The 27376-nt window shown below is 38.4% G+C and overlaps 1 protein-coding gene across 2 annotated transcripts in view; it reads right to left on the bottom strand.

The window, feature by feature from the left end:
* Eml5 (EMAP like 5) overlaps positions 1 to 27376 on the bottom strand; it is a 136155-nt gene that overhangs the window by 84381 nt on the left and 24398 nt on the right. For both annotated transcript variants that reach the window (XM_004649347.2, XM_045154447.1), the window contains exons 2-12: positions 23426 to 23585; positions 21545 to 21643; positions 19312 to 19380; positions 18232 to 18417; positions 17133 to 17268; positions 15676 to 15877; positions 11330 to 11467; positions 8584 to 8840; positions 5919 to 6131; positions 981 to 1148; positions 81 to 187 (exon numbers count right to left, since the gene is read on the bottom strand). In XM_004649347.2, coding sequence (XP_004649404.2) covers positions 81 to 187; positions 981 to 1148; positions 5919 to 6131; positions 8584 to 8840; positions 11330 to 11467; positions 15676 to 15877; positions 17133 to 17268; positions 18232 to 18417; positions 19312 to 19380; positions 21545 to 21643; positions 23426 to 23585 — 1735 coding nt within the window. The remainder of the gene's footprint in view (positions 1 to 80; positions 188 to 980; positions 1149 to 5918; positions 6132 to 8583; positions 8841 to 11329; positions 11468 to 15675; positions 15878 to 17132; positions 17269 to 18231; positions 18418 to 19311; positions 19381 to 21544; positions 21644 to 23425; positions 23586 to 27376) is intronic.

The following is a 27376-nucleotide window of genomic DNA, read 5'->3' as shown; positions in this document are numbered from 1 at the left end:
AATATATTAATAGTAAGAACCAAGATAAAGAAGAAACTGGTTTACAAGGAAAATAAATCACGCAATAATAGAAAATTAACCTGCCGATGGTAGGTAAGCTGGGTCTCTTGTTCAATTTCACTGTCCAGTTCTGGAACATCTGACAGATCTGAATCTGATTCATCACTGTTAGACTCAGCCAAACTTTCTGTAATTTTTAAAAAATGAAATGTCACTTATTTAAGAAGATTCACTTATAAAACATCAATGTGAAATTAATAACCAAGAGCTGACTCTGTCAGTCTGACACAGAGACAAGCTGTAAGACAATCAAATGAAATTACCTATTTAAGTGACACAGGTATCAGTAAACTCAACTATAGATTATCTTCCTCTCCCCTGACTGCAAAATCAATAGCTCCTTTAAATCCCTTCTCTGGCTCCCCAATGACTACTATATCAAATTTAAATGCCTGTGCAGATATAAATGAATATAACCTGTAATTAACATGAAAATAGCTAAAAATACTACACACAACACATGAATTAACATCTCTTCCTTAAAAATGCATATACAAAACCTAGATACCCATATCTCTAAGAGGATAATTAAATATTTACTTTGCTAGCATAACTGTTCATACAATCATCATTTGACACATTAAAGTTCAGTCAAAGTATTTTGTATTTCATCCCTTGTAACACTAAATTTTCAACGTATAGACCTAGAATTTAACCTTGGAAATTCTGCTAATTACAAACTTCCATGGCAAAATGTTACATTGGAATTATTATTTTTCCCCAAGGCAGGGTCTCACTCTAGCCCAGGCTGACCTAGAACTAAGCTTATAGTCCCAGGATGGCCTCGGACTTACAGTCATTCTCCACCTCTGCCTCTTGAGTGCTTGGATAACTAAAAGCCTGCCCCACCATGCCTGGCTCATCTTGGAATTTTAGAGTTATTTGATGGGGAAGTTTTTTAAGTGTTAATCACTACTTACCTTGGGGTGCTATGTGAAGAGCATCTTTTAATTTTCTTTCAGGAATAAATTTCCACTGAAAGACAGAATGGTCTGCTCCACCAATAGAAATAACCCACTGATAATCATGTGACCATCTGACATTAGTTACATGAGCTGAATGGCCAATATATTTTCTGAATTTGGCCCCTAGAACAAAAATATATCTTTAAATTGATAACAAAGGACAATACACAAAAGCATCACCTTAAACAACAATTACTATACATTAAGTATGACCAGATGGAAAAATGCTCATTAGAAAATATGTCAAATGGGGGCTGGAGAGATGGCTTAGCGGTTATGCGCTTGCCTGTGAAGCCTAAGGACCCCAGTTCAAGGCTTGATTCCCCAGGACCCACATTAGCCAGATGCACAAGGTAGCCCACGCGTCTGGAGTTCATTTGCAGTGGCTAGAAGCCCTGGCATACCCATTCTCTCTCTCTTTCTCTCTCTGTCGCTCTCAAATAAATAATAAAAATAAAAAAAATTTTTTTTTTAAAAGAAGTCAAATGGGGCTGGAGAGATGGCTTAGCAGTTACGGTACTTGCCTACAAAGCCAAAGTGCCTCAATTCAATTCCCCAGGACCCATGTAAGCCAGATGCACAAGGTGGCACATGCATCTGGAGTTCATTTGCAGTGTCTGGGAGCCCTGGCATGCTCACATTCTCTCTCTCTCAATCTCTCCCTCTCCCTTTTTCCCTCTCTCAAATAAGTAAATAAAAATAAAATATTTTTTTTAAAAAGAAAATTAGTGAAATGAACTGAGTGATGAAATCATTTCTTTTTACTGATTTATAATATAATTTGGTAGAAATAAACATGCTGGTTTATACCTGGAATCTCAGCTACTAGAGAGGATAAAGTAGGGGAATCAGAACTTTGAAGTCTGCTTGGCAAACAGAGCCACACTATCTCAAGATAGCTTAGTTGGTAAAGCACTGGCCATTAAGACCTGCATTTGATACCCAGAATGCACATAAAAAGCCTTGAGATGGTGGTGTGTGTTAGCAACCCCATCTCTGGGGAGAACAGAGACAGGCATACAGCCAGTCTAAGTTCCTTGCTAAGTCCCAGGTCAATTAGAAAGCCTGTCTCAGAAAAAGGTAGGAAATACCTGAGAACAACTCCATGCTTGTCCTCTGGACTCCATACACATGTACAGGTACCCATGTGCCAGAGAACCCACACAAACATGAACATACATACGTACACACACAAAAGTTAATTGCAATGTCTTTGAGAGGACTAGGGTATAGCTAGGTGGCGGGTTATTTAACTAATATGTGCAAGTCCCTGGCTTCACTCCTCCCCAGCACAAAAATCACAGAACAAAACACAACATACTCAAAATAATAAAATCTGTTCATTTACAAACAAAACCTAACAAAAACTGTTAGGCATTACCTTAAGTGCTTTCAGAAAAGCCTGAGGAGCCACTCACTTATTTCCCTTCCTTTCCTCCCTCCCTCTCTGCTAGCAGAGAGAGAAAGAGAGAACATGCATGCCAGGACCTCCTGCTGCTACAAAGGAACTCCAGATGCATGAGCCACTTTGCACATCTGGCTTTATGTGGGTACTGGGAATCAAACCCAGGCAGTCAGGCTTTGCAAGCAAGTGCCTTTAACCACTGAGCCATTTCTCCAGCCCCCTATTTTTTTGTAATTCTAAGTTTAGAATAATATATTCTCTATATGCTATTGCTGGTATGCAGCAACATATCTCTCTGTTAAAGGTCACCAGACTCAATAATCATATAGCATCATTTTATTTTGTTTTAAAGTGTTATATATAAAAAGATCTATGTACTAGAATGCCAACACCCTATAGATGAAAATCTGGAGAAAAACTTTCATCTTTGTCATGAATTTGGGGATGACCTCTTTTTTTTTTTTTTTTTAAGACAAGGTCTCATTATGGAACCCAGGGTAGCCTTGAACTTGTGATCCTCCTCCTTCAACCTCCTGAGTGCTGAGGTTACAGGTATATATATTAGCACATCTGGTAAACTAATCATTCTAATAAAAGTTAAATCCTGATGAAAATTCATCTAATACTACATTTTACTGCTTTTTAATGGTTATGCTGTTCTAAGAAGCATTTTTTTAAGTGCTAGGGATCAAACCTAGAGCCTTGTACATAAAAGTTAAGAACTCTACCACTGAGCCACATCCTTAGCCTAAAGATCATTTTTTTAAAAAAAATTATTGTTTTGAGAGAGAGAGAAAGACACAAAGAAAAAAGGAGGGGAGAGAGAGAGAGAGAGAGAGAGAGAGAGGAAGGAAGACAATGAGCACACCGGGGTCTCCTGCCACTGCAAACAAACTCCAGATGCATGTGCCACTTTGTGCATCTGGCTACATAGGTGGTAGGGAATTGATCCTGAGCTATCATGCTTTGCAAGTAAGTACCTTTAACCACTGAACAATCTCCCCAGACTCCAAACGATCATTTTTTAAATGTAACTTAATAGAAGTCAGTAGTTTTCTACTTGAGCATTAGCTTAACTACTTAAGAGTACAGGAGTCTGAGCTTGCTATTTTAAAATAATTTTTTTAACTTTCAAGGAGAAGGAGAAGGAGAGTGAGAGATAAACAGGAAAGAGGAGACAGACAGAGGCAGAGAGAATGGACACACCAAAGCCTCTAGTCACTGCAAATGAATTCCAAATGCATGTGCCATTATATATCTGGCTTAACCCCAGGGGGCTGGAGAGATGACTTAGTGGTTAAGGTGCTTGCCTGCGAAGCCTAAGGACCCTGGTTCAATTCTCAAGGACCCACCTAAGCCAGATGCACAAGGGGGCACGTGCATGTGGAGTTCATCTGCAGTGGCTAGAGGCCCTGGAGGGCCTATTCTCTCCCTGTCTCTCTCTCTCTGTCTCAAATAAATATAAATGTTTAAAAAAATTCTGGCTCTATGACAGGAAATAAGTTAAAAGTAGATAGTATGTAGTTAGTTAGGACCAATATCTCAAGGAAAGATTCATCAATGCTAGAATGGTCACAGAGCTTTCCTAATTTAAAAGAGGACAAGGATTGCTGGTGGGGGAAAAACAAGCAGAGAGACTTATATTTTATTAATTGCACTTGTTTTAAATTGCTTAAGGTAAGCCGGGCGTGGTGGCACATGCCTTTTATCCCAGCATTGAGAGACAAAGGTAGGAGGATCACTGTGAGTTCAAGGCCACCCTTAGACTACCAAGTGAACTCCAGGTTAGCCTGGGCTACAGTGAGACCCTACCTCAGAAAACCAAAAAACAAAAAAATTGCTTAAGGTATACTTCACACAAAGCTATATTATATTACAAATTACAATTATAAAATTTGTAATATAACAATAGATTCTCACTTTAAGTGTGTCTTAATGATATAAAATTAAAGTCCTAGATATTAAGCATATGGGAATATCTTCCTGATGCTAGTCAACAAAACCTTCCAAAACATTCTTTCTCTCTGCTTTTCCTCTCTCTCTGGAGGAGATTTAATATACAAGAGAGTACTACCCATTAAAAGAAGAGATAGGTTTGACTAGATAGAAATTAAGAATTTGGGCTGAGGAAATGGCTCAGTGGTTAAGGCATTTGCCTACAAAGCCTAAGGACCACAGTTCAATTCCTCAGGACCCACATAAGCCAGATGCACAAGGGGGCACATGTGTCTGGAGTTCATTTGCAGTGGCTGGAGGCCCTGGCGCAGCAATTCTCTCTCTCTCTCTCTCTAATAAGTAAGTAAAATATTAAAAAAAAGAAATAAGAATTTAGTCAACAGAAGGCATCATTAAGAAAATTTTAAAAGACCAGGAATGGTGGTGCATATCTGTAACCCCAGGTTTTAGGAGGTGGAGGTTGGAGGATTATGAGTTTAAGGTCAACCTTTTTGGCTACATAGTAAATTTAAGGCAAGCCTGGGATACATGAGACCCTACCTTAAAAAAAATCGCAAAAGAAAATAAAAAGACACTTCTAGCCACAAGCTGGTAAATGACAGACAGCTGCAATCCATAAAAACCACAAAATACTTGAATCTACTGCACTATAGAACATAATTCCTAGAGGTCAATTAAAAAAAATCTCTTTAGAAAAATAAGAAAGACCCATGTTTGACAGAGGAAATACAGAAGACCAAAAAATACTGGGAAAAAAAGCTTAACCTGATTAGTAGAGATGTTACTGAGGCCATACATAATATGACCATTTATATTACCTACATTTGCAAAAATTAAGTCATGGGTGAAGGCCAAGGCTGGTAAAAATTATAGCTACTTTGGAAAGAATTTTGGAATTGTGTCATCAAGTACAACACACCAAGCAATTTTACTACTAGTGTAGTATGATGTACCATTGAGAGACTTGCATATGTTAACAAAAGGCTGGAAATGACCCGCGGTGGTTTCATTCAGGTGTCCCCCATAAACTTAGGTGTTCTGAATGCTAGATCCCCAGCTGATGGAGATTTGAGAATTAATGCCTCCTGGAGAGTGTGTATTGTTGGGGGCGGGCTTATGGGTGTTATAGCCAGTTTCCCCTTGTCAGTGTTTGGCACACTCTCCTGTTGCTATTGTCCACCTTATGTCTAACAGGGGGTGATGTCCACCCTCTGGTCATGCCATCATTTCCCTCTGCCATCGTGGAGCTTCCCCTCGAGCCTGTAAGCCAAAATAAAACCTCTTTTTCCCAGACGCTACTCTTGATTGGGTGACTTCTACCAGCAGGGTGAACCTGACTGCAATGTGACCCAAATGTGGACTGACAGAATAAATACATAAACTACAGCATACATTTGCATGTAAATTTACAACACTAATCAGCATACATTTAAAAAAAATGAGACCCTTTTATTTATTTAGACTAATATTCCACAAAAACATAAACACCTTTTATGACAAATATTGCTTACAATATTTGAAAAAAGTGGTACCTTTTCTTAAGCATGGATATCGGAATAATTTTACAATTCCATAGTCATCAGCTGTAACTAAAACTTGGCCAACATAATTTCCATCTACTGAATTTATATCATTGATGTCTGAGTACTTAGGCCAAATTCCATTAACTTCAAGGCCTGAAACACATGTCCATGAAGCCCAATGAACACCTTTTATTTCTTCCTTACTTGTCACTTCTTTTCCCCCTAAAAATAAATCAGAATCTTCATTTAAGAAGTTATTTCATTTGATTTTTTTTTCACTCAAGCTTAAATTGTACTGGTAATGTAATAATCTCAGATTTTAAATACTTCCCCACCTCAGTTATAGAAGAGATAGTTAAATAATGCATAAAGAACTCAAGTACAGGAGAATACATGACTAGGTAGGTATGGGTAGAAAAACAAAATCTAAGAATTTTTAAAGCTACATTATGCTCATTTGGAGAGATACAAAGATTTGAATACTACTGTCCTCTTAGCAAGTTTATCCATGCAGAAACAGAATTTTATTAAAATCATAATATATACTCCATCTAACAATGACAACAGGATAAGTTACAGGAAAAGGTAAAAGCTGCCTTTACTCAGCTACTGCCAAAGTGCTCATTTCTAAAGGCAAAGCCACCTTCATCCAGGGACTAATCCTGTGCCTCACAGCTCTCACCACTGCCTCCTTCCCCAAGCTTGCCTGCATCTCCTCTGCCCTCATTCCGCATGACAAGCTGACCGTCATGAAAAGGATAAGACCAAGGCTCTCATCCAGCACCTGGTGGAAGTGCTGACCCTTTCTGGCTCACTTGCCCTCAGAGGCCTTGGCCACTGTCAACTCCGGAACCTCATCTGCAGTGGGAACCAAGCCTGCTTTAGTGCGGGTGCAGCAGCAGCGGTGGCCCTGCTCCTTTCCCACTGCGGCTGCACCCAGAGAAACGGAAGCAAAGCAAGAAGAGTCTGAGGAGCTGGCGATGACAGGGGCTTTGGTCTTTTTGACTAAACCACTTTTTTTTGGTTTGTTTGTTTGTTTTTGAGGTAATATCTCACACTAGCTCAGGTTGACCTGGAACTCACTATGTAGTCTTAGGCTGGCCTCCAATTTACAGTGATCCTCCTACCTCTGCCTCCCAAGTGCTGGGATTTAAAGCGTGTACCACCATGGCCAGCTCAACTGACTAAACACCTTCTGCAATATGTTCAGTACAAGCTCCTGGGGTGCCAGGCAGATGCACAAAGTGGAGCATGGATCTGGAGTTAATTTGCAGTGGCAAAAAACCCTGGCACACCTCACTCTCATTCTCATTCTCTCCTCCCTCCTTTATTTCTTTCTGCTGGCAAACAAGAATAAAACACTTTTTAAAAGGTATGAAAAAGTAGCAAATCAGTTATCAAAAAGGAAACCCAGGATACATAACTATAGGTTGTGAAAAACTTCAAGGAACAAAAAAGAATAATCAGTGAAGAGTAGTGTATTTCTGGTTAGTTTAGATGAGTCAGACTCAGTCATCACTACATGTAGATTATTAATGAAAACTTTTGGGGGAGATGCAATAATTTAATTATGCAAAAGTCTTAGAGAGGATAATGACTAATTCACAAAACATCATATCAAATAAAGTTTTTTTGTTTGTTTGTTTTCAAGGTAGTATCTCACTCTAATCTAGGCTGACCTGGAATTCACTATGTAGTCTCAGGGTTGTCTTGAAGTCACAGAGTTCCCCCTACCTCTGCCTCCCAAGTGCTGGGATTAAAGGTGTGCACCACCATGCCCAGCAAATTTAAATTTAGTTAAGTACTATAAATATTTGCAACATTTATCTGAAATAGTCACAAAAAAATAAGTAATTGCTGGTCATAGATTTGTAGCAATTATATTTGTTTGCATAGTTTTAGACATAAAACAACTTTTTTTCCCACAAAACTTTTTGATTCCCCCAGTAAACTTTGCCATATATACACATTATAGGTTTCATAAAATATCTCAGGTCCTATAAACAAAGGATTTTTTTTGTTGTTGTTTTTTGAAGTAGTCTCAGGGTGGCCTCGAACTCAAGGTGATCCACCTGTCTCTGCCTCCTGTGTGCTGGGATTCAAAGCATGCGCCACTATGCCCAGCAGGAACTTTTAATTAAAAAAAATAAAAGCATTTTAAATGGTGGCTTTTGAGAGCTGGGAGAAGTGGTGGGTATGGGGAGAACTTGTCAAAGGGCACAAAGTTTCAGTTATTCAGGATGAATTCAGAACATCTAACATATACCTCACTGCCTATAATTTATAATGCTATATCACTGTATGGTGTACTTGAAATATGCTAACAGAGATCTTAAATGTTCTCACCACGTACACAACCAGTCCACATGTGGTGACTGCTGTGTTAGGTTGACTGTGGGAATCATTTCACAATGTATAATATATGTATATGAAACATCACATTATTTATTGTAAATATGTATCATTTTTACTTGATATTAAACCTTAATAATCTGTTGGGAAGGAACACTCTGAAAATATCTTAGTTCTTCTGACCAGAGTACCTAAAGTATTGGCTTAGATTGTTTGCAATTACTTACAAGCAAATGTAACTTAAAACTTACTTCTCATGAAGTTTTAAATAATACAGACACGAAAACTTTACAACCTTCATGTAATTTACTAGAAAACTTACCTGGCATCCTATAAAACAGCCTTTTCCCATTCCCATCATTTGTCTGCAAATATCTACTATCAGAGGACCAGTCCAGATGAGTGATGAAACTAAGTGATCCAACACATTCACCAACTTTTTTATAACGTTGAGCGACTCCATAGATATCAACTGAACCATCATTGCAGCCAACAGCAAGGCAGGTTCCATCTGGTGAATATTTCAACTCATGAATTGCTTCTTTCCTATCTTTAATGTGTACAACTTCAGTCATATCTCTGTCATAAAGAAAAAATAAGATGATAAAAACAAATGTCACAACAGATTTGTTTTAAAATGTGTCCATGAATCTGGTGCTAACTTACTCTCCGTTAGAGAATCTGCTTCTCTTTTTCAGACAGACATAGATCCTAAGGAGAGAGCCACCCCATCATACCTCAAAAGGACCCCAGCTGAAACTAAGAACAACTGGCAAAACAAGCAAGGTGCTGTTTTCTTGGTCAACCGGGTACCAGCACAAGGGGGAAGGAGATCAACACAGAGAAAAATCAACTCCTACCAAATCAGAGGTCCAGAGACCCAGAGGCCCCCAATACCTTATCACTGAAGCAGACCAAAAATGAACCCAATATGGCTCAGGGAAATTTTGCGGAAAAGGGGGCGGAAAGAATGTCAGAGCCACATGTTGGGTCATGATATGCAAAGACATTTATCCTATCCATAACTGCTAACTACAGAATGCATGACCCATATACCTCAACAAGAAGGGGCCAGAGGAAGGGGGTAGGACATGGATGAGCCTAACAATGGTACCAAATTGACTGTATTTGCTGAGTACAAAACTAATTAATAAAAAAAATTTAAAAATGTATTCATGAATAATGGTACCAAACTGCCTATATTTATTGGGAAGAAAACTAATAAATTAAATTTAAAAAAATGTGTTCATGAAGATGAGGTCTCAAGCACTTATAAAATAAACGTAAGTAAAGCTGGGCGTGGTGGCGTCTGCCTTTAATCCCAGCACTCGGAGGCAGAGGTAGGAGGATCACCATGAGTTTGAGGCCACCCTGAGACTAGTGAATTCCAGGTCAGCCTGAGCTAGAGTGAGACCCTACCTTAAAACAACAACAACAACAAAGTTTTAAATGTAAATAAGAAAAGTGATATTCATCCAGGAATTGTTTTGCTGACGGGTGTGATGATGTAAGCTGGAAAGAGAAGAGCGGGGCTGGAGGTGGGGTGAACAGAGCACCTCCTCAGTGTCCATGAGGCTCTGGATTGAATTCTCGCACTGAAAAAAAAGTACCGGAAAAATATTGAATTCCAGTGTATAAATTATTTTCAAGTATTCTAGGTCTGGGGAGATGGCTTAGTGGTTAACTATACTTGCTTGCAAAGCCTGCCAAATACACAAAGTGACACATGCATCTGGAGTTTGCTGCAGTAGCAAGAGGCCCTGGCATACTTATTCACTCTTCCAAATAAATAAATATTTAAGAAAATAAAGTACTCTAGTGACCTATATAAGATTTCTAAGTTCTGGGAAGGAACCAAGGCCTCAAGCTGCTGCAAGTGAACTCTAGACAATGCACCACCTTGTGCATGTGGCTTACGTGGGTACTGGGGAATTGAACCTGGGTCCTTAGGTTTCACAGGCAAGCACCTTGACCACTAAGCCATCACTCCTGCCCTATTTTTTCTCCTCTTTTTGTCCTGTGGTATGTGTAATGTGTATGTGTGTGCGCGCGTGTGCGCAGATGTGCACCCATTTGTTTGTGTACGGAGAGCAGAGCAGAATGTGGGGTGTCCTCTCATAACTCATCCATTTATTTCTCTTCTTGAAACAGGATGTCCTTTTCCCTCAACTTGGAGCTATTGTCCACTGGTGAGCAACAAGAATTCTCTGACCCTCAAACCTCCAGGGCTACAGATGTGTTTGGGCACGCCCAGCTTTGTACATGGGTTCTGGAAAATCAAACTTGGCAGTCTTCTGCCTGAGGCCCTCATGCTTATGTGCCAAGCACTCAACCCCAGCCCAATTTTTTCTTTTAAAATCTATTTTTATTTTTATTTATTTGAGAGAGACAGAGAGAGAAAGAGTCAGATAGACAGAGAAAGAATGGGTACACTAGAGCCTCCAGCTGCTGCAAACAAACTCCAGATGTGATTGCTACCTTGGGCATCTGGCTAACATGGGTCCTGGGGAATCGAACCTGGGTCCTATTGCTTTGCAAGCAAGTGCCTTAACCACTAAGCAATCTTTCCAGCCCTCTTTTAAACTTTTTATTATGTGTGTGTTCATGTGAGTGCAGGCACATATGTGTTGTGGTGACTGCGTAGAGGTCAAAGGACAACTTTCAGGTTGGTCCTTGCCTATCCAACTAATTTGAGGCAGGGTTTCTGGCTCTGGATTACCACTTCTTTGTTAGGCTGACCTGGAGTTTTTGTTGTCTCTGCCTCTTGCTGTCCGTGTCAAGTGCTAGGACAACAGAAGCCGACCCAGCTTCCAGCTTTTTCCATGGGACCTGGGGCATCAAACTTGGCTACTTTAGCTTGAGAAGTGAACATTTTATTCACTGAGACATCTCCCCAGCCCACTAATACAAATTTTTTAGTTTAATTTTCTGACAGGCTCTTTTTATACACATTTAATATAATGAATAATGTTAATAAGAAGGGAGACAGAAAAGGGTAACAACAATGAATGTTGCAATCTGTCTAACTGAACAGAGAATCTGGCTTCTGTTTCTACCTAGTACCATACCTGACTCTAAGGACAGTGAATGAGCCGTCCTTCATTCCAAGGGCAAGATGGATCCCATCCACATTTACAGCAGCACAGCGTATTGGTTCTTCCATGTTACATCTTGCTATCAAGGCATGATCTACCAGGCTCCAAATCCTGTGCAAGTTAATTTCAAAAATAAAAAAATATTAATGGATACTGTGAAAGTGATAATTTCCATGAAAAAAAATTTTGAGGCAAGCCCAACAGACTGACCTTTTTAAAATGTTTTTTGTTCATTTTTATTTATTTATTTGAGAGTGACACACAGAGAAATGCAGATAGACAGATAGAGAACACCAGGGCCTCCAGCCCCTGCAAACGAACTCCAGATGCGTGCACCTTCTTGTGCATCTGGCTAACGTGGGTCCTGGGGAATCAAGCCTCGAACCAGGGTCCTTAGGCTTCACAGGCAAGAGCTCAACTGCTAAGCCATCTCTCCAGCCCCCAAACTATAATTTTTTAAAAAATATTTGAGAGACAGAATGGGTACGCCAGGGCCTCTAGTCACTGCAAACAAACTCCAGATGCATGTTCTACCTTATGCATCTGGCTTATGTGGGAACTCATTTGTGAATATGTGCATGTGGATACCAGATGTTCACACTGCTTTTTTAGACAGACTCTCACACAGAAGCTAGACCATACTAATCACTCTTATCCAGTTAAAGTCCTATGGTTCTTCCAGACTCCACCTCCCAGGACTGAGACTACTGACACCACCATGCCCAACATTTTATGGGTTCTGGGGACCTGAACTCAGGGTCTCCACGCTTGTATCACAAACGCTTTTCCCTCTAGCTCTTAAGCTCTTTTTAAACTAGAAAACTATAAAAGACTATTTTATTTAAAAAGATTAAATCTAGGACTAGAGGGATGGCTCAGCAGTTAGGGCATTATCCTGCAAAGCCAAAGGACCCAGGTTCAATTCCCCAGGACCCATGTAAGCCAGATGCACAAGGTGACACATGCATCTGGAGGTTGTTTGCAGTGGTTGGAGGCCCTGGTGTGCTCATTCACTCACATTCTCTCTCTCTCTCTCTCTCTCTCTGCTTCTCTATCTCTAATAAATGAATAAAAATAAATAAGATTTAAAAAAATAAAAAAGAAAAGAGTAAATCTAGCCAGGCATGGTGGTGGACACCTTTAATCCCAGCACCTAGGAGGCAGAGGTAGGAGGATCACTGTGAGTTTAAGGCCACCCTGAGAATACAGAGTGATTCCAGGTAAATAAGTCTGGGCTAGGGTGAGACCCTACCTCAAAAAAAAAAAAAAAATTACAAGGATTTGTCAAAATGAAACAACAGAAGGAAACAAGCAGAGAGAAACTAGTAAATAGAAAAAAGATACAAAAGTTATAAGCATAAGGCTTAAGGGGAAAGGAATGTTTTGGAAGAAAGTGACTTTTTTTTTTTTTTTTTTTTTGGTTTTTCAAGGTAGGGTCTCACTCTGGCCCAGGCTGACCTAGAATTCACTATGTAGTCTCAGGGTGGCCTTGAACTCATGGTGATCCTCCTACCTCTGCCTCCCGAGTGCTGGGATTAAAGGCATGCATTACCACAGCCAGCATGATAAAAGATTTTTGTCCTAAAGTACAGTGACTGGATTATTCAACAATGAAAAGACAGGAGTAGAATTAAAGATATAAGCATGTTTCAGAGGGCCTGACAAAACTAAATAACAAAGCAAAATACACTTAAGGGATGATGTAAAAGCATGCTTTTAATTGGTAAGTATTAGCTCTCACAGTCTCAGTTTGAGATTTTGGACGCCTATTGTTCTGCAGTATGTATTTAAGAAATCCTACAGAAATATAAAACGAAAAGGATAAAGACATATTCAGCTTAGTTACAAAAATGTAATTCTCAACACTCCAATTCATTCAAGTCATAAGGATGAAATACTAGCGGGACAGACAGCAGGAAAAAAAAAAAAAAGCTTGGAGACAGGGCTGGAGAGATGGCTTAGTGCGTAAGGCGCTTGCCTGTGATCCTAAGACCCCATGTTCGATTCCCCAGATCCCATGTAAGCCTAATGCACAAGGTGATTCATGCATAAGGTCACACATGTGCACAAGGTGGCAACATATGTCTGGAGTTCAATTACAGTGGCTGGAGGCCCTGAGGTATCAATTCTCCCCCCCACAATCTCATAAAAAATGCCAGTCTGTTGAGCTTGCCTCAAAAAAAAAAAAAATAGTAAAACTGAGAGAAAATGTACTACTTGTCTTATAATGTGTTAGCAGAACCAACACCCTGTAAATATAAGACTGTGGGCTTTCTGTCCCAAGGGTAACTCACCTTGGTTTACATGGGAAGGACTTTAATGAGGTTTTTTAAAATTTTTATTCTTTTGTTTATTTTTATTTATTTGAGAGCAACAGACAGACAGAGAGAGAGAGGCAGAGGGAGAGGGAGGGAGGGAGAGGGAGAGAATGGGTGTGCCAAGCCACCAGCCACTGCAAATGAACTCCAGATGCATGCACCACCTTGTGCATCTGGTTTAAGTGGGCCCTAGGGAATTGAGCCTCAAAGCGGGGTCCTTAGGCTTCACAGGCAAGCGCTTAAATGCTAAGCCGTCTCTCCAACCCTTTAAATGAGTTGGTTTTTTTTTTTTTTTTTGAGGTAGTGTCTCACTTGAGCCAAGGCTGACTTGGCACTTAGTCTGAAGTCCCAGGTTGGCCTCAAACTCACAGTGATCCTCCCACTCCTGCCTCCTGAGCACTGGGATTAAAGGCGTGCATGTTCCACCATGCCTGGCTTCTTTAATGAGCTTTAAATGCAACCTTATGACAAAACTAAACTTATTTTACAAAGCTGTGTAAATTTTTATTGTCTCTGTAAGGCATTTGCCTTCAAAATAATTTAAAATACACATGTCCTTTGAATACCAACTTTATATTATAGATATTCATATTTACACATTTATTAAATGACATTGTATAGAAATATTTAGTAAAAATTCTGCATTTATTAAGTACACGAAATTAGAAGAAACAAAACTTCAATCAATAATGGATTAGGGGCTGAGGAGAAGCCTTAGTGATTAAAGGACTTGCTTATAAAGCCTGATGGCCCAGGTTTGATTCCCCAGGACCCACGTAAAGCCAGATGCACAAAGTGGTGCATGTGTCTGGAGTTCGTTTGCAGCAGCAAGATGCCCTGGTGCACTTGTGCTCTTGCCCTATTTCTCATAAATAAAATTTAAAATTTATTTAGAAAATAATGGATTAGTTGAATAAATTATAGTATACTTATGCAGTCGAATACCATATAGCTATTCAAAAGGTAGAGACAGCTCTACGTGTTCTAATATGGAACCAACCACATAGTTACGTGTGTGCATGAATTGTTTTGGTTTTTTTTTTTAATTTTTTAATCTTTATTAACATTTTCCATGATTATAAAAAATATCCCATGGTAATTCCCTCCCTTCCCCCACGACATTTTCCCTTTTGAAATTCCATTCTCCATCATATTTTGTTTTGGTTTTTGAGGCAGGGGATCATGTAGCCTAGACTGGTTTTGAACTCCAATGTTGCCACAGACAACCTTGAGCTCCTGATCTTTGGCCTCCAAATTGCAAGAGCTGGGATTGCAGGCATGTGCTACCTGCCATGCATGCCCAGATCACAGGCAGCGTGGGGACAGAAGCGAAGGCTGCTTGCATGCTAGACAAGAACTCTACCAACTGACCTACATTACATCCCTAACCCCTATGATATAAACAAAATCCTTGGTAGTTGTTAATCTATGTTTAATATACTCATTAATTATGTTTATCAAATAAACCATAAGCTATAAATTTTACACTTGATCTTAGCCAAAAGGCCAAGAAGCGATAGCTATAAATTTGAAATCTATATTTAAAAAGTTTTCTTTAAATTTATCTAAAAACCAAAGCCGGGCTGCAGAGATGCTGTGGCAGTTAAGGTGCTTGCCTACAAAGCCAAAGGACCAAGTATGACTCACCAGGACCCATGTAAGCCAGATGCACAAAGTGGCACATGCATCTAGAGTTCATTTGTAGTGTTTAGAGGCCATGGCATGCTCATTCTCCCTCTCTCTATCTACCTCTTTCTCTCTCTATCTCTCTCAAGTAAATAAAAAAAAAATTAAAACCAAAGTTCAGGCTGGGCGTGGTGGGGTATGCCTTTAATCCCAGCACTTGGGAGGCAGAGGTAGGGCAATCACCATGAGTTCGAGGCCACCCTGAGACTAAATAGTGAATTACAGGTCAGCCTGAACTAGAGTAAAACCCTACCTCAAAAGAAAAAGAAAAAAAAAAAAAGTCCAACATATACAATTGTTGTCTCAGTTACTTACCTAACTGAGCGATCATCACTCCCAGTCACAGCCAAAGGTTTAGTAGGATGGACAGCAAGTGCCCAGAGCTCCCCTTCACAATGCCCTTGCATAACTAGGAAAGGTTTATTTCTTTCATGCACCACAATTTCAAAAATTTCACTGTCCTGTGTTCCTACTAAAATGTGGTCACCTCGCCAACAAACACTCCTCACAGATAAACCTAGGAGAAACAAATTTACATCAACATAACATTTAATGTTAATAATAGAATGCCAATCTTCCTCACTGGAAATAAATTTTGTGCCTTTTATGCCTTGGTTGTAAAATAGAATATGCAAGTCCTTGCTATATACTCCCACTTCCTTTGATTGTCTTCCATATGGAATGATGTTTTGCCATGTATACCTAACTTCTATACAATTTTTCAGGAAATTCCTCTTGTACCTTACTATATGACTTCAGAGTCTTACTACTTTTTCAGCCCAAGTATAACTGCACTTACATTGTGCAGCAATCAGTAAGCAAATACTCATTAACTGCCTTCACAAAATTACATTATTTTTCTTTTGTAAACTGACTTTTCACTTAGATAAATTAAGAATAATTTTACTTTATCTGTATAGTCCACAGTTTGTTTTGGACTCTTAGGAAAACTGTCAGTTTCACTGTCTATATAGCATAGCCAATATAAAGATACTTCATATCTCACAGTATTCTAAATCAAACAAAATGAATCACATTCTATTGTAAACTTCAAAAAATAATAAAAACTAATGAAAATAGAGCAGTTAACATTCAAAAGCTTATGTGCTTAATATTCTTCTAACTATTTCATATGTATTAACTCACTTAACACAGCTAGCCTTAACCTCCAGATGAGGCTAAATAATCAACCCAAAGTTACCCAGCTCCCACATAACTGGAATGTGACTTAAATGCAGGTATGTGTTATCTTAATGAGAGCCTTAGAAATCAAGGCCACATTAGAGATTAATATGTTATTGTAAAATGTGTCTCATAGTGAAACATTCTATTTTACTGTGTCATACAGATTAATATACTAGTGTAATATGTTAAGTTACATAGTAAATTGTTCATTTTACTATGTCAATTTTTAAAGACACCAAAGGGGGAAAAAAAATCCCTGAATTGCTGAAAAATAAATTTTGATGAAGAAAATACTCATTTAAATTATCCTTAATAAAAGTTTCCCAATTCCCAACATATTTATTTATAACAACTTATTTAGTCAGTAGTCATATTTGGTATTCTAACAGTAAAATATTTTCAAAATGCTTGGTTGACAAAGCGTGGGTCACATCTCTCATTACAAGAGGCATGAAACATACAGAACAGTCTTTGCCATGCCAATGACTCAAACTCCATAAGCATAAGTAAACATGTACATTTACTGTAAGAAACAACCCTTGGTTCATTCAGTTTCCTCAGTAATGACATATGTATTTTATTATTACCTTTGTATCCCTGTTCTGTTTCCCTGAGGTCAATCACAGTAATTGGTTTAAAAGTTAAATCCCAGAGACGAATACAGCCATCTCTGCCTCCAGTAGCAAAGCCTTCTTCACAAACATTCATACTGAAAATCCCTGCCTAGACAAAGAACACAGTAATTTAATAATGAAAACTTCTCAAGAACATCTACTAGGTGAAGGTAGAAACCCACTTGGCAGTATTTTGTTATGACAAAGGAACACATAAATAAATCAGAATACACAAAAGAAAACACAGAAATGCATCCTTATAAGCCCACTATGTGATTAAAGTGAATTTTAATGATATGGATATAACACAAAAGAAAATAGTCATGTTATATATAAAAACAAATTATAGAGGACAAAACTTTAATGTTACTTAAAAAAAATCAGAACTTTGCCAGGCGTGGTGGCATACGCCTTTAATCCCAGCACTGGGGAGGCTAAGGTAGGAGGATCACTTTGAGTTTGAGGCCAGCCTGAGACTACACAGTGAATTCCAGGTTAGCCTGGGCTAGAGAAAGACCCTACTGCAAAAAGCCCCACCCCCCAAAATCAGAACATTTATGTGAATGAATTATGACTTTTTTGTGCACGGTAGGCCACCCACAAACAATACAGGAAAAAGTGTTTAACTTTTTTTCTTTCTAAAATATTTTTGGTGGCACTAGGTATTGAATCTATGGCCTCATGCACATTAGGCAAGCATTCTATCACTGAGCTACATCAGCAGCCCTGAAATTTTTTATTAGAAAATGGTAGTATATATTGGAAAAGTAAATATTCCTGATATTCACATGAATAAAGAAAAACAATTCAACAACACAAGCAGCAGTACAGAGCAAGAAAAGCTAATCCATAAAGAAAGGAGGGGGCTGGAGAGATGGCTCAGTGATTAAAGGCACTTGCTTGCAAAGCCTGGTAGCTTGGGTTCAATTCCCCAACTTCCACATAAAGCCAGATGCAGAAAATGGCAAACATATCTGGAATGCATTCTGGTGCACCCATTTCTCTCTCTCACTCACTATCTCTCTCCTGGCAAATAAATAAATAATAAGATAAAATATTTAAATATACTTACAGCATGGGCTCCTTGTATTGTTCGTATAAGATTGATTCCTTTCCAAACATATACATCCCCATTGAGTGCACCAGAATATGTTAATTCATCTTGAGCACAGGCTAGACACAATATTGTCTGAAGGTCACCTGTTTTACCAAAGACTCCTCGTTTGGGGGTCAGAGCATTTCCACACAAACTCCAGAACTAAAAGGCACACAGTATATGCAGATTACCAAAGAACACATAGAAAAGAAAGTAAAATATTTTCAACACTTCAGTGCACTAGAGAGAATGTGGATGGGATGGATGTAGCGTAAGAGTGTTGGAACACAGAGTCCTATTCACTAGAACAGTTCTGTAAGACAGTGGAAAACCCTTGTATTTGCCATTTGCACCAGAGATTTGCAAGTAACTACAGACATAGGATGCATATCAACACTGATACTTCAAAGGCTTTGAAACCAGAGCTTGCCATAAGCAAAGGGAAGGGTCACTATCGAGGCTGAAGGCAAACCACAGGATGAATGTAGAAAAAGGAAAGATAACCCTGTGCTGGGCACTGCGCAAGGCAACTGTGCATAAGCTCTTCAGCAAATTAGCAACTCTTCGAGGATGATTTAAAAAAAAAAAAACAAAAAAAAAAAAACGCTATGGTTTCAATGGGAGAAAAGCTCAACATGGCTGAATGTCTCCTCAGTGGAGGCGCTACCTCTCCATGCTGTTCCACCATGCCATTCCCCATCTGAAAACGAGAACTCTTACTGAGTTTAGCTTCCTACTCTTTTTTTTTTTTACTTTGCAGGTGCAATGGAGGAACGAACTGGAACACAGTAAATCAGTACCTCAATACCTCACTAGACTATACATTTCCTAAAAGAGAGTGGTTCATTAATTCCATACCCACACCTACATCCCTTACAATGTCTCAAAATTACTACACAATACATATTTGCTAGGCTAAACATAAGAACGTTGAAAAACTGACATTTTAAAATAAGTCCTATCAGAATTCCATAGCTACACTAACTTATGAACAGTGTGATAGATTCATAGTAGCAGAAACTACAAGTGACTTTTAAAAGAAGATCCTGCTAGTACCTTGATATGTTTCACACCACAGCTCACAAGTTTATTTGGCTGGTACAGATCCCAAGATATATCAAATATCTGTGAACAAATAAGATTGACAATTAAAACCTTTCCAGTATTATCAAAAAGTCCTGTTCAGATAATCAAGTGGCCTAAAACATGACTCCATCAGAAACAATAGCCATCTCAGTAAGTAATCACCAAAATCCCACATTTCAAAACATTATCAGAAAAAGTAATTATGAAAATAAAGAACAAAATCAATTTCTTAATTTTGATGAGCTTTATGAAGTTGATAGTAGATTTAAATTTAATATTTTTATTTATTTTTTTAAAGAACATGGTCCACAAATAACATGAGTGGTTCAACAAAACTAGACAGGTATCAGCAACGTTTTCAGAGGTCAACTTCTAAATGGAACATAATTTAACACTTATAGAAAAAAAGAACATTTTAATAGTTTTATAACACACAAAACTACTCTTCATAAAAGATCCAAACATTTATTTCATAGCAATTTTCATTTGTTTTTTTTACTTTTCTCACTGTTTATAGGTCAAATAAAATTAACTTATATATACTTAAGTTTAGGAGACCCCAGGCTTTATTCATATCTAATGTTCCATAAATTCTAAATATATACAAACCCCTTTTGTTACAAAACTCAGATGAAATAAAATATGCATTAGAAACACATACCTGGGTTAAAATGAAATAAAAGCTCACCTGAAAAATATTTCACTTATCCTGCTACCTGGATGTCTTGTCTTCATTATGATTCTTTGACTTCTGTATAATCTAAGAAGTTTACTACCTCTAAAAATTTATAAAGTGACGTTCTTCAATGATAAGAATATATCTTATAAGATAATGCTCCACAACTCATCACAGCACATGTTATATGAAAAACATACCAACACAATTTTAAAACACTAATCACAAAACCTTTTTAAAATGCGTCTGATAATATTTTATTTAACAGTCTACTGAATCCAAAGTACTAGCATATGAAATACTTTGATCCAAGTCAGATCACACAACTATCTAACCATATCTATATAATTTTAATATTTAAGCTGTGTGAGTGACCATGTAAAAGCTCCCTTAAACATTCTTTTTTTTTTTTTTTTTTTTGGTTTTTCAAAGTAAGGTCTCACTGTAGCCCAGGCTGACCTGGAGTTCATTATGTAGTCTCAGGCTGGCCCCATACCCACAGCAATCCACTTACCTCTGCCTCCCACATGCTGGGATTAAAGGCATGTGCCACCACACCCAGCTTTAATTTTTATTTGTTCATTTGAGAGAGACAGAGAGAGAATGGGCACAGTGCCCACCAGGACCTTTAGCCACTGCAAATGATGGGTACTAGGGAATCAGACTTGAGTCCTTAGGCTTCGCAGGTAAACACTTTAACTGCTAAGCCATCTCTCCAGCTCATTAAACAATCTTTTTAAAGACAAGTATATTTTTTCAAAATGCAAATTAAAAGTTTTCTATATAGCATTTATGTATTCTTACAAAAGAGTCATTGGCATTGGCATGCCTCTCTGCTGGTTCAGGTTAGAATTTTATCACACACATATACAAATGAGACTTTTTAAGACTTTATACAGTTTTTATATAGTTTTATAAAAGTACAACATTGAAGCTGACTATAAAATATTCCTTATGTCAATTTTATGTAAATTAGAATAAGGAACACACACACAAATATATATATACTTTGTTTTTTCGAGGTAGGGTCTCATTCTGGACACACACACACACACACACACACACACACACACACACATATACACACACACTTTGTTTTTTCGAGGTAGGGTCTCATTCTGGTCCAGGCTGACCTGGAATTAACTATGTAGTCTCAGGGTGACCTTGAACTCACAACGATCCTCCAACCTCTGCCTCCCAAGTACTGGGATTAAAGGCGTGCACCACCATGCCTGGCTAGGAATATATATTTTAACAAGTTTCCAAAGTAAAAAGTGTCAGGTCAATAAAAACTTTATAGTAATACATTATGCTATTCCATTTATGTTTTATAGTACCTGGGGTCAAACATGCCCTTATGCATGCTTCCACAGAGTAATATATTCCTACCCCATAGTAATACATAATTTTGTTTGTTTTAGTAGAGCCTCACTCTAGCCCAGGCTGACTTGGAATTCAACCCGCCTGACCTGTTGCCTAGGATTTTCCTGCCAGTACTCATTAGACATCCCAAAGGAGTATACTTACTCTGTCAGTGTGACCAGGAGCCATGGACAGCATTTTCCCCCTTTTCCAGTCCCAAACACAAACTGCATTCTTTGAATCGAGTCCAACAGACACCAAGCGCTGGATTATGGCCAAGAAGTCCAGGAGGGAATAAAAAGACAAGCAAACCAATTAACTACCAAATTATAAATGGCATAAGAAACACTGAAATGTTTACATCCATATGTTAGAGTCCTCATGGAGAAAAGGCAGGTGTATTTCAACTTATGAAAATTTGGGGGGGTGTACATGCAGACATGTTTCCATACTGAGAAGGGAGGCTTTTATTTTTCTAAGAGTATTGACAAAGTAGCATAACTGTAACTTCTGCCAGAAAGGAAAACTGCTAGAAAAATAAAAAAAAAACTGACGGAGTCACAGCAAAAATGGGACATTTTATACATTTTTAGGAAGGTTAATTACTATTGTATAGTGATATTGAACCTGAAAGCATTTTCTCCTATGTAAAAGATTTCTGTTAAGTCTTTATAGATCCCTGATAACAAAGTCATAAATCTATGCCACTTGAAGAAGCAATGTTTTATAATATACAATATTTATGTGATAGTATACTCTATAACCTGTTTCTACAAAATCTGGACCTATACAACTAATTTTATAAATTAAAAGCAGATAAGTAATTTCCTCTGTAAGTTAAAATGATTTTAAAATCTAACTTTAGCAAAAAAATGAACAATTACAAATTAGCCACACCTCTTTTAAATGTTTTAGGTATAAAAACTTCTATCAGAACTACTAAAAAGCTCTTGCCTTGTCAGAAAATAATTTGGAAACTGATTAGTCAATGGAGTAATAACTGCATCTTTTCTTTTGATCATTGATTTTGTATAGAAATAACCCATAGGAACTGTCCCTTCCCTCTCTCCCTTTCCCTTTCTCCCCCTTTTTCCCTTCCCTTCCCTTCCCTTCCCTTCCCTTCCCTTCTCCTCTCTCTCTCTTTCTTTCTTCTTTCCTTCCTCCTTTCCTCCCTCCCTCCCTCTCTCCCTCTCTCTCTTTCTTTCTTTCTTTCTGAGGCAGGGTCTCAGTCTAGCCCAGACTGACCTGGAACTCACTCTGTAGTTTGAGGCTAGCCTCAAATTCATGGCAATCCTACTTTGGCCTCCAAAAAGGCATGAGCTACTATAACCAGCTTTCATTTTTCAATAAAAAGATAATTATAAAAAATCCTTGTCAGGAGTAGTGGTGCACACTTTAAATCCCAGCACTCAGGCAGCAAAGGTAAGAAGATCACCATGAGTTTGAGGCTACCCTGAGAATACATAGTGAATTCCAGGTTAGCCTTGGCTAGAGTGGGACCCTACCATGAAAAAAAAATCCTTAAAGTAACTGAAAATTCAAACACATACAGTTCTACTTAGAGAATCTTAATTTTCCTAAAACATCTTTCATATGTTCTATTTAAATATCCTACTTGGAGAAGAGTTAGAAGTGAAATTTTCTATAACAACTAGGTAATATTACAGTGAATTAAAATCTACTTGGCTTTTAGGATAATAATGCAATTATAAGGATGAAAAAATACTCTTTACATTTATTTGTTTTTTTTTTTTTTTGAGGTAGGGTCTCGCTCTAGCCCAGGCTGACCTGGAATCTCAAAGTAGCCTTGAACTCATGATGATCCTCTTACCACTGCCTACTAAGTACTGGGACTAAAGGTGCACCACCAAGCCTGGCTTTATTTTTGTTATTAAAGTCAACTACGTATCTTATTTATAAATCATCACCTTTGGATAAATAAATACTTTTCAACTCTTTGTCAATTTTATATTCAAAGATATATAGTAATTTCTTATAGTAAACATTTTAAATCACAATGTAGAAAAGAAAAAGATTTGTACATACCTGTCCATCTAAGTCGAATGCTAAGCAAGCTATACCATGTGTATGAACATCCTTTAGAACTGATATGGTCTGCACAGTGTACGAATCCCAAACACAGATATAAGGCTCTTTCCCAACTTGTCCTGTTGCAACTAATACTCTTTCAGGATGTAGTGCAAGACTACAAAACAAAGAATAAATAATTAGATTAGACTTCAAAATTATTTATCAGATTTTATAGTATTTAGTACATAATCATAATGTATACCAACTGAATGTGAGATATTATTCATCTCAAACAATTTGGATTTAAAATAATTTTTACCAAAAAATCATGATGAGAATTACTACTCAACTGAAGAAAGAGATCAGCTGATAAAGTGTTTATCATATAGATTGAGAACCTGAGTTCAGACCCCTAACACCTATATAAATTCTGGGTAGGAGTGATGGCCCATCTATAATCCCAGCTCTGAGGAGGCAGAGAAAGGTGATCCTAGGTCAAGCCACCCAGCTAGAATAGAAGAATTGGAAAGTTCTGGGTTCAACAGAGAGATACTGTCTCACTCTAGACCAGGCTAATCTAGAACTCATTCTATAGACCAGGCTGGCCTCAAACTCATAGGCTCAAACCCCAGCCACTCAAGTGTTAGAATTAAAGGCATGTACTATCACACTGGGCTAAGAGAGATCATGTCTAAATAAGTAAGGTGGGGAGTGGCTGTAGAAGACACCAGCATCAACATCTGGCCTCCACACACACACGCATAAACATATACCTGCACACATGCAAGTACACACACAAGAGTACTTAATAATTCATGAACAGCTCATGATAAATTAATTACATTCCTGATACTCTCCTTATGATAAGTGTGTTAACTTCTTAAGAAAAAATTCTCACAAAAGATCAATAGACCTATAGCAACAAATTTGTTGCAATCTATCACACGCCATTTTTTTTTTTCATTTGGTATTCTTAGTGGTTTTTGTTTTTTGAGGCAGGGTCTCACTCTAGCCCAGGCTAACCTGGAATTCACTATGTAGTCTCAGGGTGGCCTCGAAATCATAGTGATCCTGCTACTTCAGCCTCCTGAGTGCTGTCATTAAAGGTCTGTGCCACCATGCCTGGCAAGGATAGAGGGAATGGGCACTCCAGGGCCTCTGGCCACTGCAAATGAACTCCAGATACATGTGCCACTTTGTGGGCACTATGGAATCAAACTCAGGTCATTAGGCTTTGCAGGCAAATGCCTTAACTTCTGAGCCATCTCTCCAGCCTGGTATTTATGTTTTAAGCCATTTCTTGTATTTCACCATGCTTTGTATTGTGTATTAGACTAAATCTTAAGGTCTCTTGTTGTTAGCACTAGTACAGAAATTACAAATACCATACGAAGTACAAATGTCACACGTAATTTTCAGAACATGATCTATAGGTCTTTTAAAATAAGATAAAGATCTAATAGTTATTCACTAGCAAAAGGAAGAAAACTAAAATACTTGATGAATTTTCTGTAAGTACCTTTAATAGATCAGATTCATCTTTTAAGGTGGAAAATAATCACTCTTGTCATCAGGGAGGAGGAAGTAAAAAGATAAAAGCTTAAGGGGTGTGATCATTAATCTTGATTGTCAACTTGATTAGATCCAGAATCATCTAGAAGACACACCTCTGGACATGTCTGTGAAAGAGTTTCTAGATTAAATTTATTGAGGTGGGGGTTGGAGAGATGGCTTAGTGGTTAGGCACTTGCCTGTGAAGCTTAAGGACCCCGTTCAAGGTTCGATTCCCCAGGACCCACATTAGCCAGATGCACAAGAGGGGACATGCGTCTGGAGTTCCTTTGCAGTGGCTGGAAGCTCTGGCACGCCCATTCTCTTCTCTCTCTCTCTGCCTCCTCCTCTCTCTCTGTCACTCTCAAATAAATAAATAAAAATAAAATAAAATAAATTTATTGAGGTGGGAGGCCCACCATAACTGTGAGCAGTGCCACTCCATGGATTGGGGTGCTGGACCAGATAAAAAGGAGAACATACTGAGTGCCAGCATTCACTGCTCTCTGCCTTCAGACTATGGACAGAAGGTGGCTAGTTTCCTAATACTTCTGTCACTTATGTTTTCTCTGTCACGATGGACTTTATCCTCAAACCGTGAGCCAAAATAAACCCTTACTTCCTTAATTTGCTTTGGTCGGTTGTTGCAGAAAAGAGAAAATTAACCAATTTAAGAAGGTATCAAAACCAAACAAGTGACTTGGACATAGGACACAATGGAAATGGGGTGTAAGAAGACTCTTGGGTATTTAGCTTGAGCATAGGATTGGCTTAGGGTAATATTCATCAAGTCAGTGGACTCTCCAATATCAAGCTCCCACCAATCTTGGGCTGCAAGAGGGCCTACACCTATCAAATTCTCCCTAAAGTAACAATGGTACTGACTTCACTCTCTGTTGGAGAATCTGCTTCTCTTTTTCAGATGGACACAGAACCTGAGGAGAGAATCAGCCTTCACCAAGAATCGCACTTCACCATGGCCCCAGCTGAAACCATAGAGTAATTGAGGAAGTGAGCAAAAGTGTTGATTTCTTGGTGAACCTGATATCAGCCCTAGGGTGAAGGAGGTAGACACAGAGAACATTCGACTCCTACCAAGCTGAGATCCAGAGACACAGAAGCTCCCAAGAGCCCATCACCAAAGTAGACCTAAAATAAATCCAACATGGCTCAAGGAAATTCGTGGAAGAGGGAGTGGAAAGATTGTTAGAGCCACAAGTTGGAACATTACGCATAGAGACATTGCCTCTTTCCCATAACTGATGGCTACATCCACAATGCATGACCCACAATCCCCATGGGGATAACTGGCATCCCCAATGAAGAGGGTCCCTTCAGAGGAGGGGACAGGGATGAGGGTAAGGATGGTACCAACGTGCGGTGCTGTTTACACACTGAGTACTCCCATAACTATATATTAATTAAAATATTAAAAATATGTGAAAATGTGCTGGGTGTGGTGTCACACGCCTTTTATCTCAGCACTCGGGAGGCAGAGGTAATTGGACCACAATGAGTTTGAGGCCAGCCTGAGACTACATACTGAACTCCAGGTCAGCCTTGGCTACAGCAAGACCCTACCTTGAAAAACAAACAAACAAAAAAGCATGAAAATGTGCCCAGACAGGCAAATACTTAAAGAACATATATTTGACAAACATACAGAATACATAAAGAATTTGCAGGTTGATAATAACTCAAATTTTATTTTTACTAGGACAAAGGATTGAAACAGATATTTTCACAAGGAAAACTTTATGAAGGATACCCGGAAAGACACTCTAGCTTAGCACTCAGAACTTAGAAGGGACAACCTCACAGTGATATAACTCTCCTGTGGTCAGAAAGACAGAAAATACAAGTGCTGGCAAAGATAGAGAAAAACTGGAAACCTCAAACACTCCTTGTAGAATTAAAAAATGTTGTAGCCACTTTGGGCAGCAGTTTAGCAGTTTCCATATAATGCAATTCTATTCCAAGATATAATAAACATATATCCACATAAACCATGTACATAAATATTCATAATAGCAAAATGTAACAATTCAAATGCTCATCAATTAAAAAGGATAAAAAAGGAATAAAGTACTGATAATATGCTATCATACACTCCAGCTCTGAAGGCATTCATTATACTACATGAAAGAAAAGATATTTAGGGACCACATATTATATGGATCCAATCATGTGACATGTCTAAAGTAGGCAAACACAGAAAAGGCTAGTAGTTGCTAGGGGCTGGAGGTGTATGAAAACACCAAGGGACTGCTAACGGCACAGGATCGTCTTAGGCATGATGAAGCCGCTCTGAAATTAGTAGTGACGGTTGCCAAGTTTCATGACAGCACTACAAATCAATGAGTTGTGTACTTGAAGCATGAATTTTACACTAGGTTAATTACGTCTCAATTGGAG

The sequence above is a fragment of the Jaculus jaculus genome, chromosome 7, assembly GCF_020740685.1.
Source record: "Jaculus jaculus isolate mJacJac1 chromosome 7, mJacJac1.mat.Y.cur, whole genome shotgun sequence".
NCBI lineage: Eukaryota > Metazoa > Chordata > Mammalia > Rodentia > Dipodidae > Jaculus > Jaculus jaculus.
The sequence above is the reverse complement of the archived record's forward strand: the minus strand, read 5'-3'. Positions and strand labels throughout refer to the sequence as shown.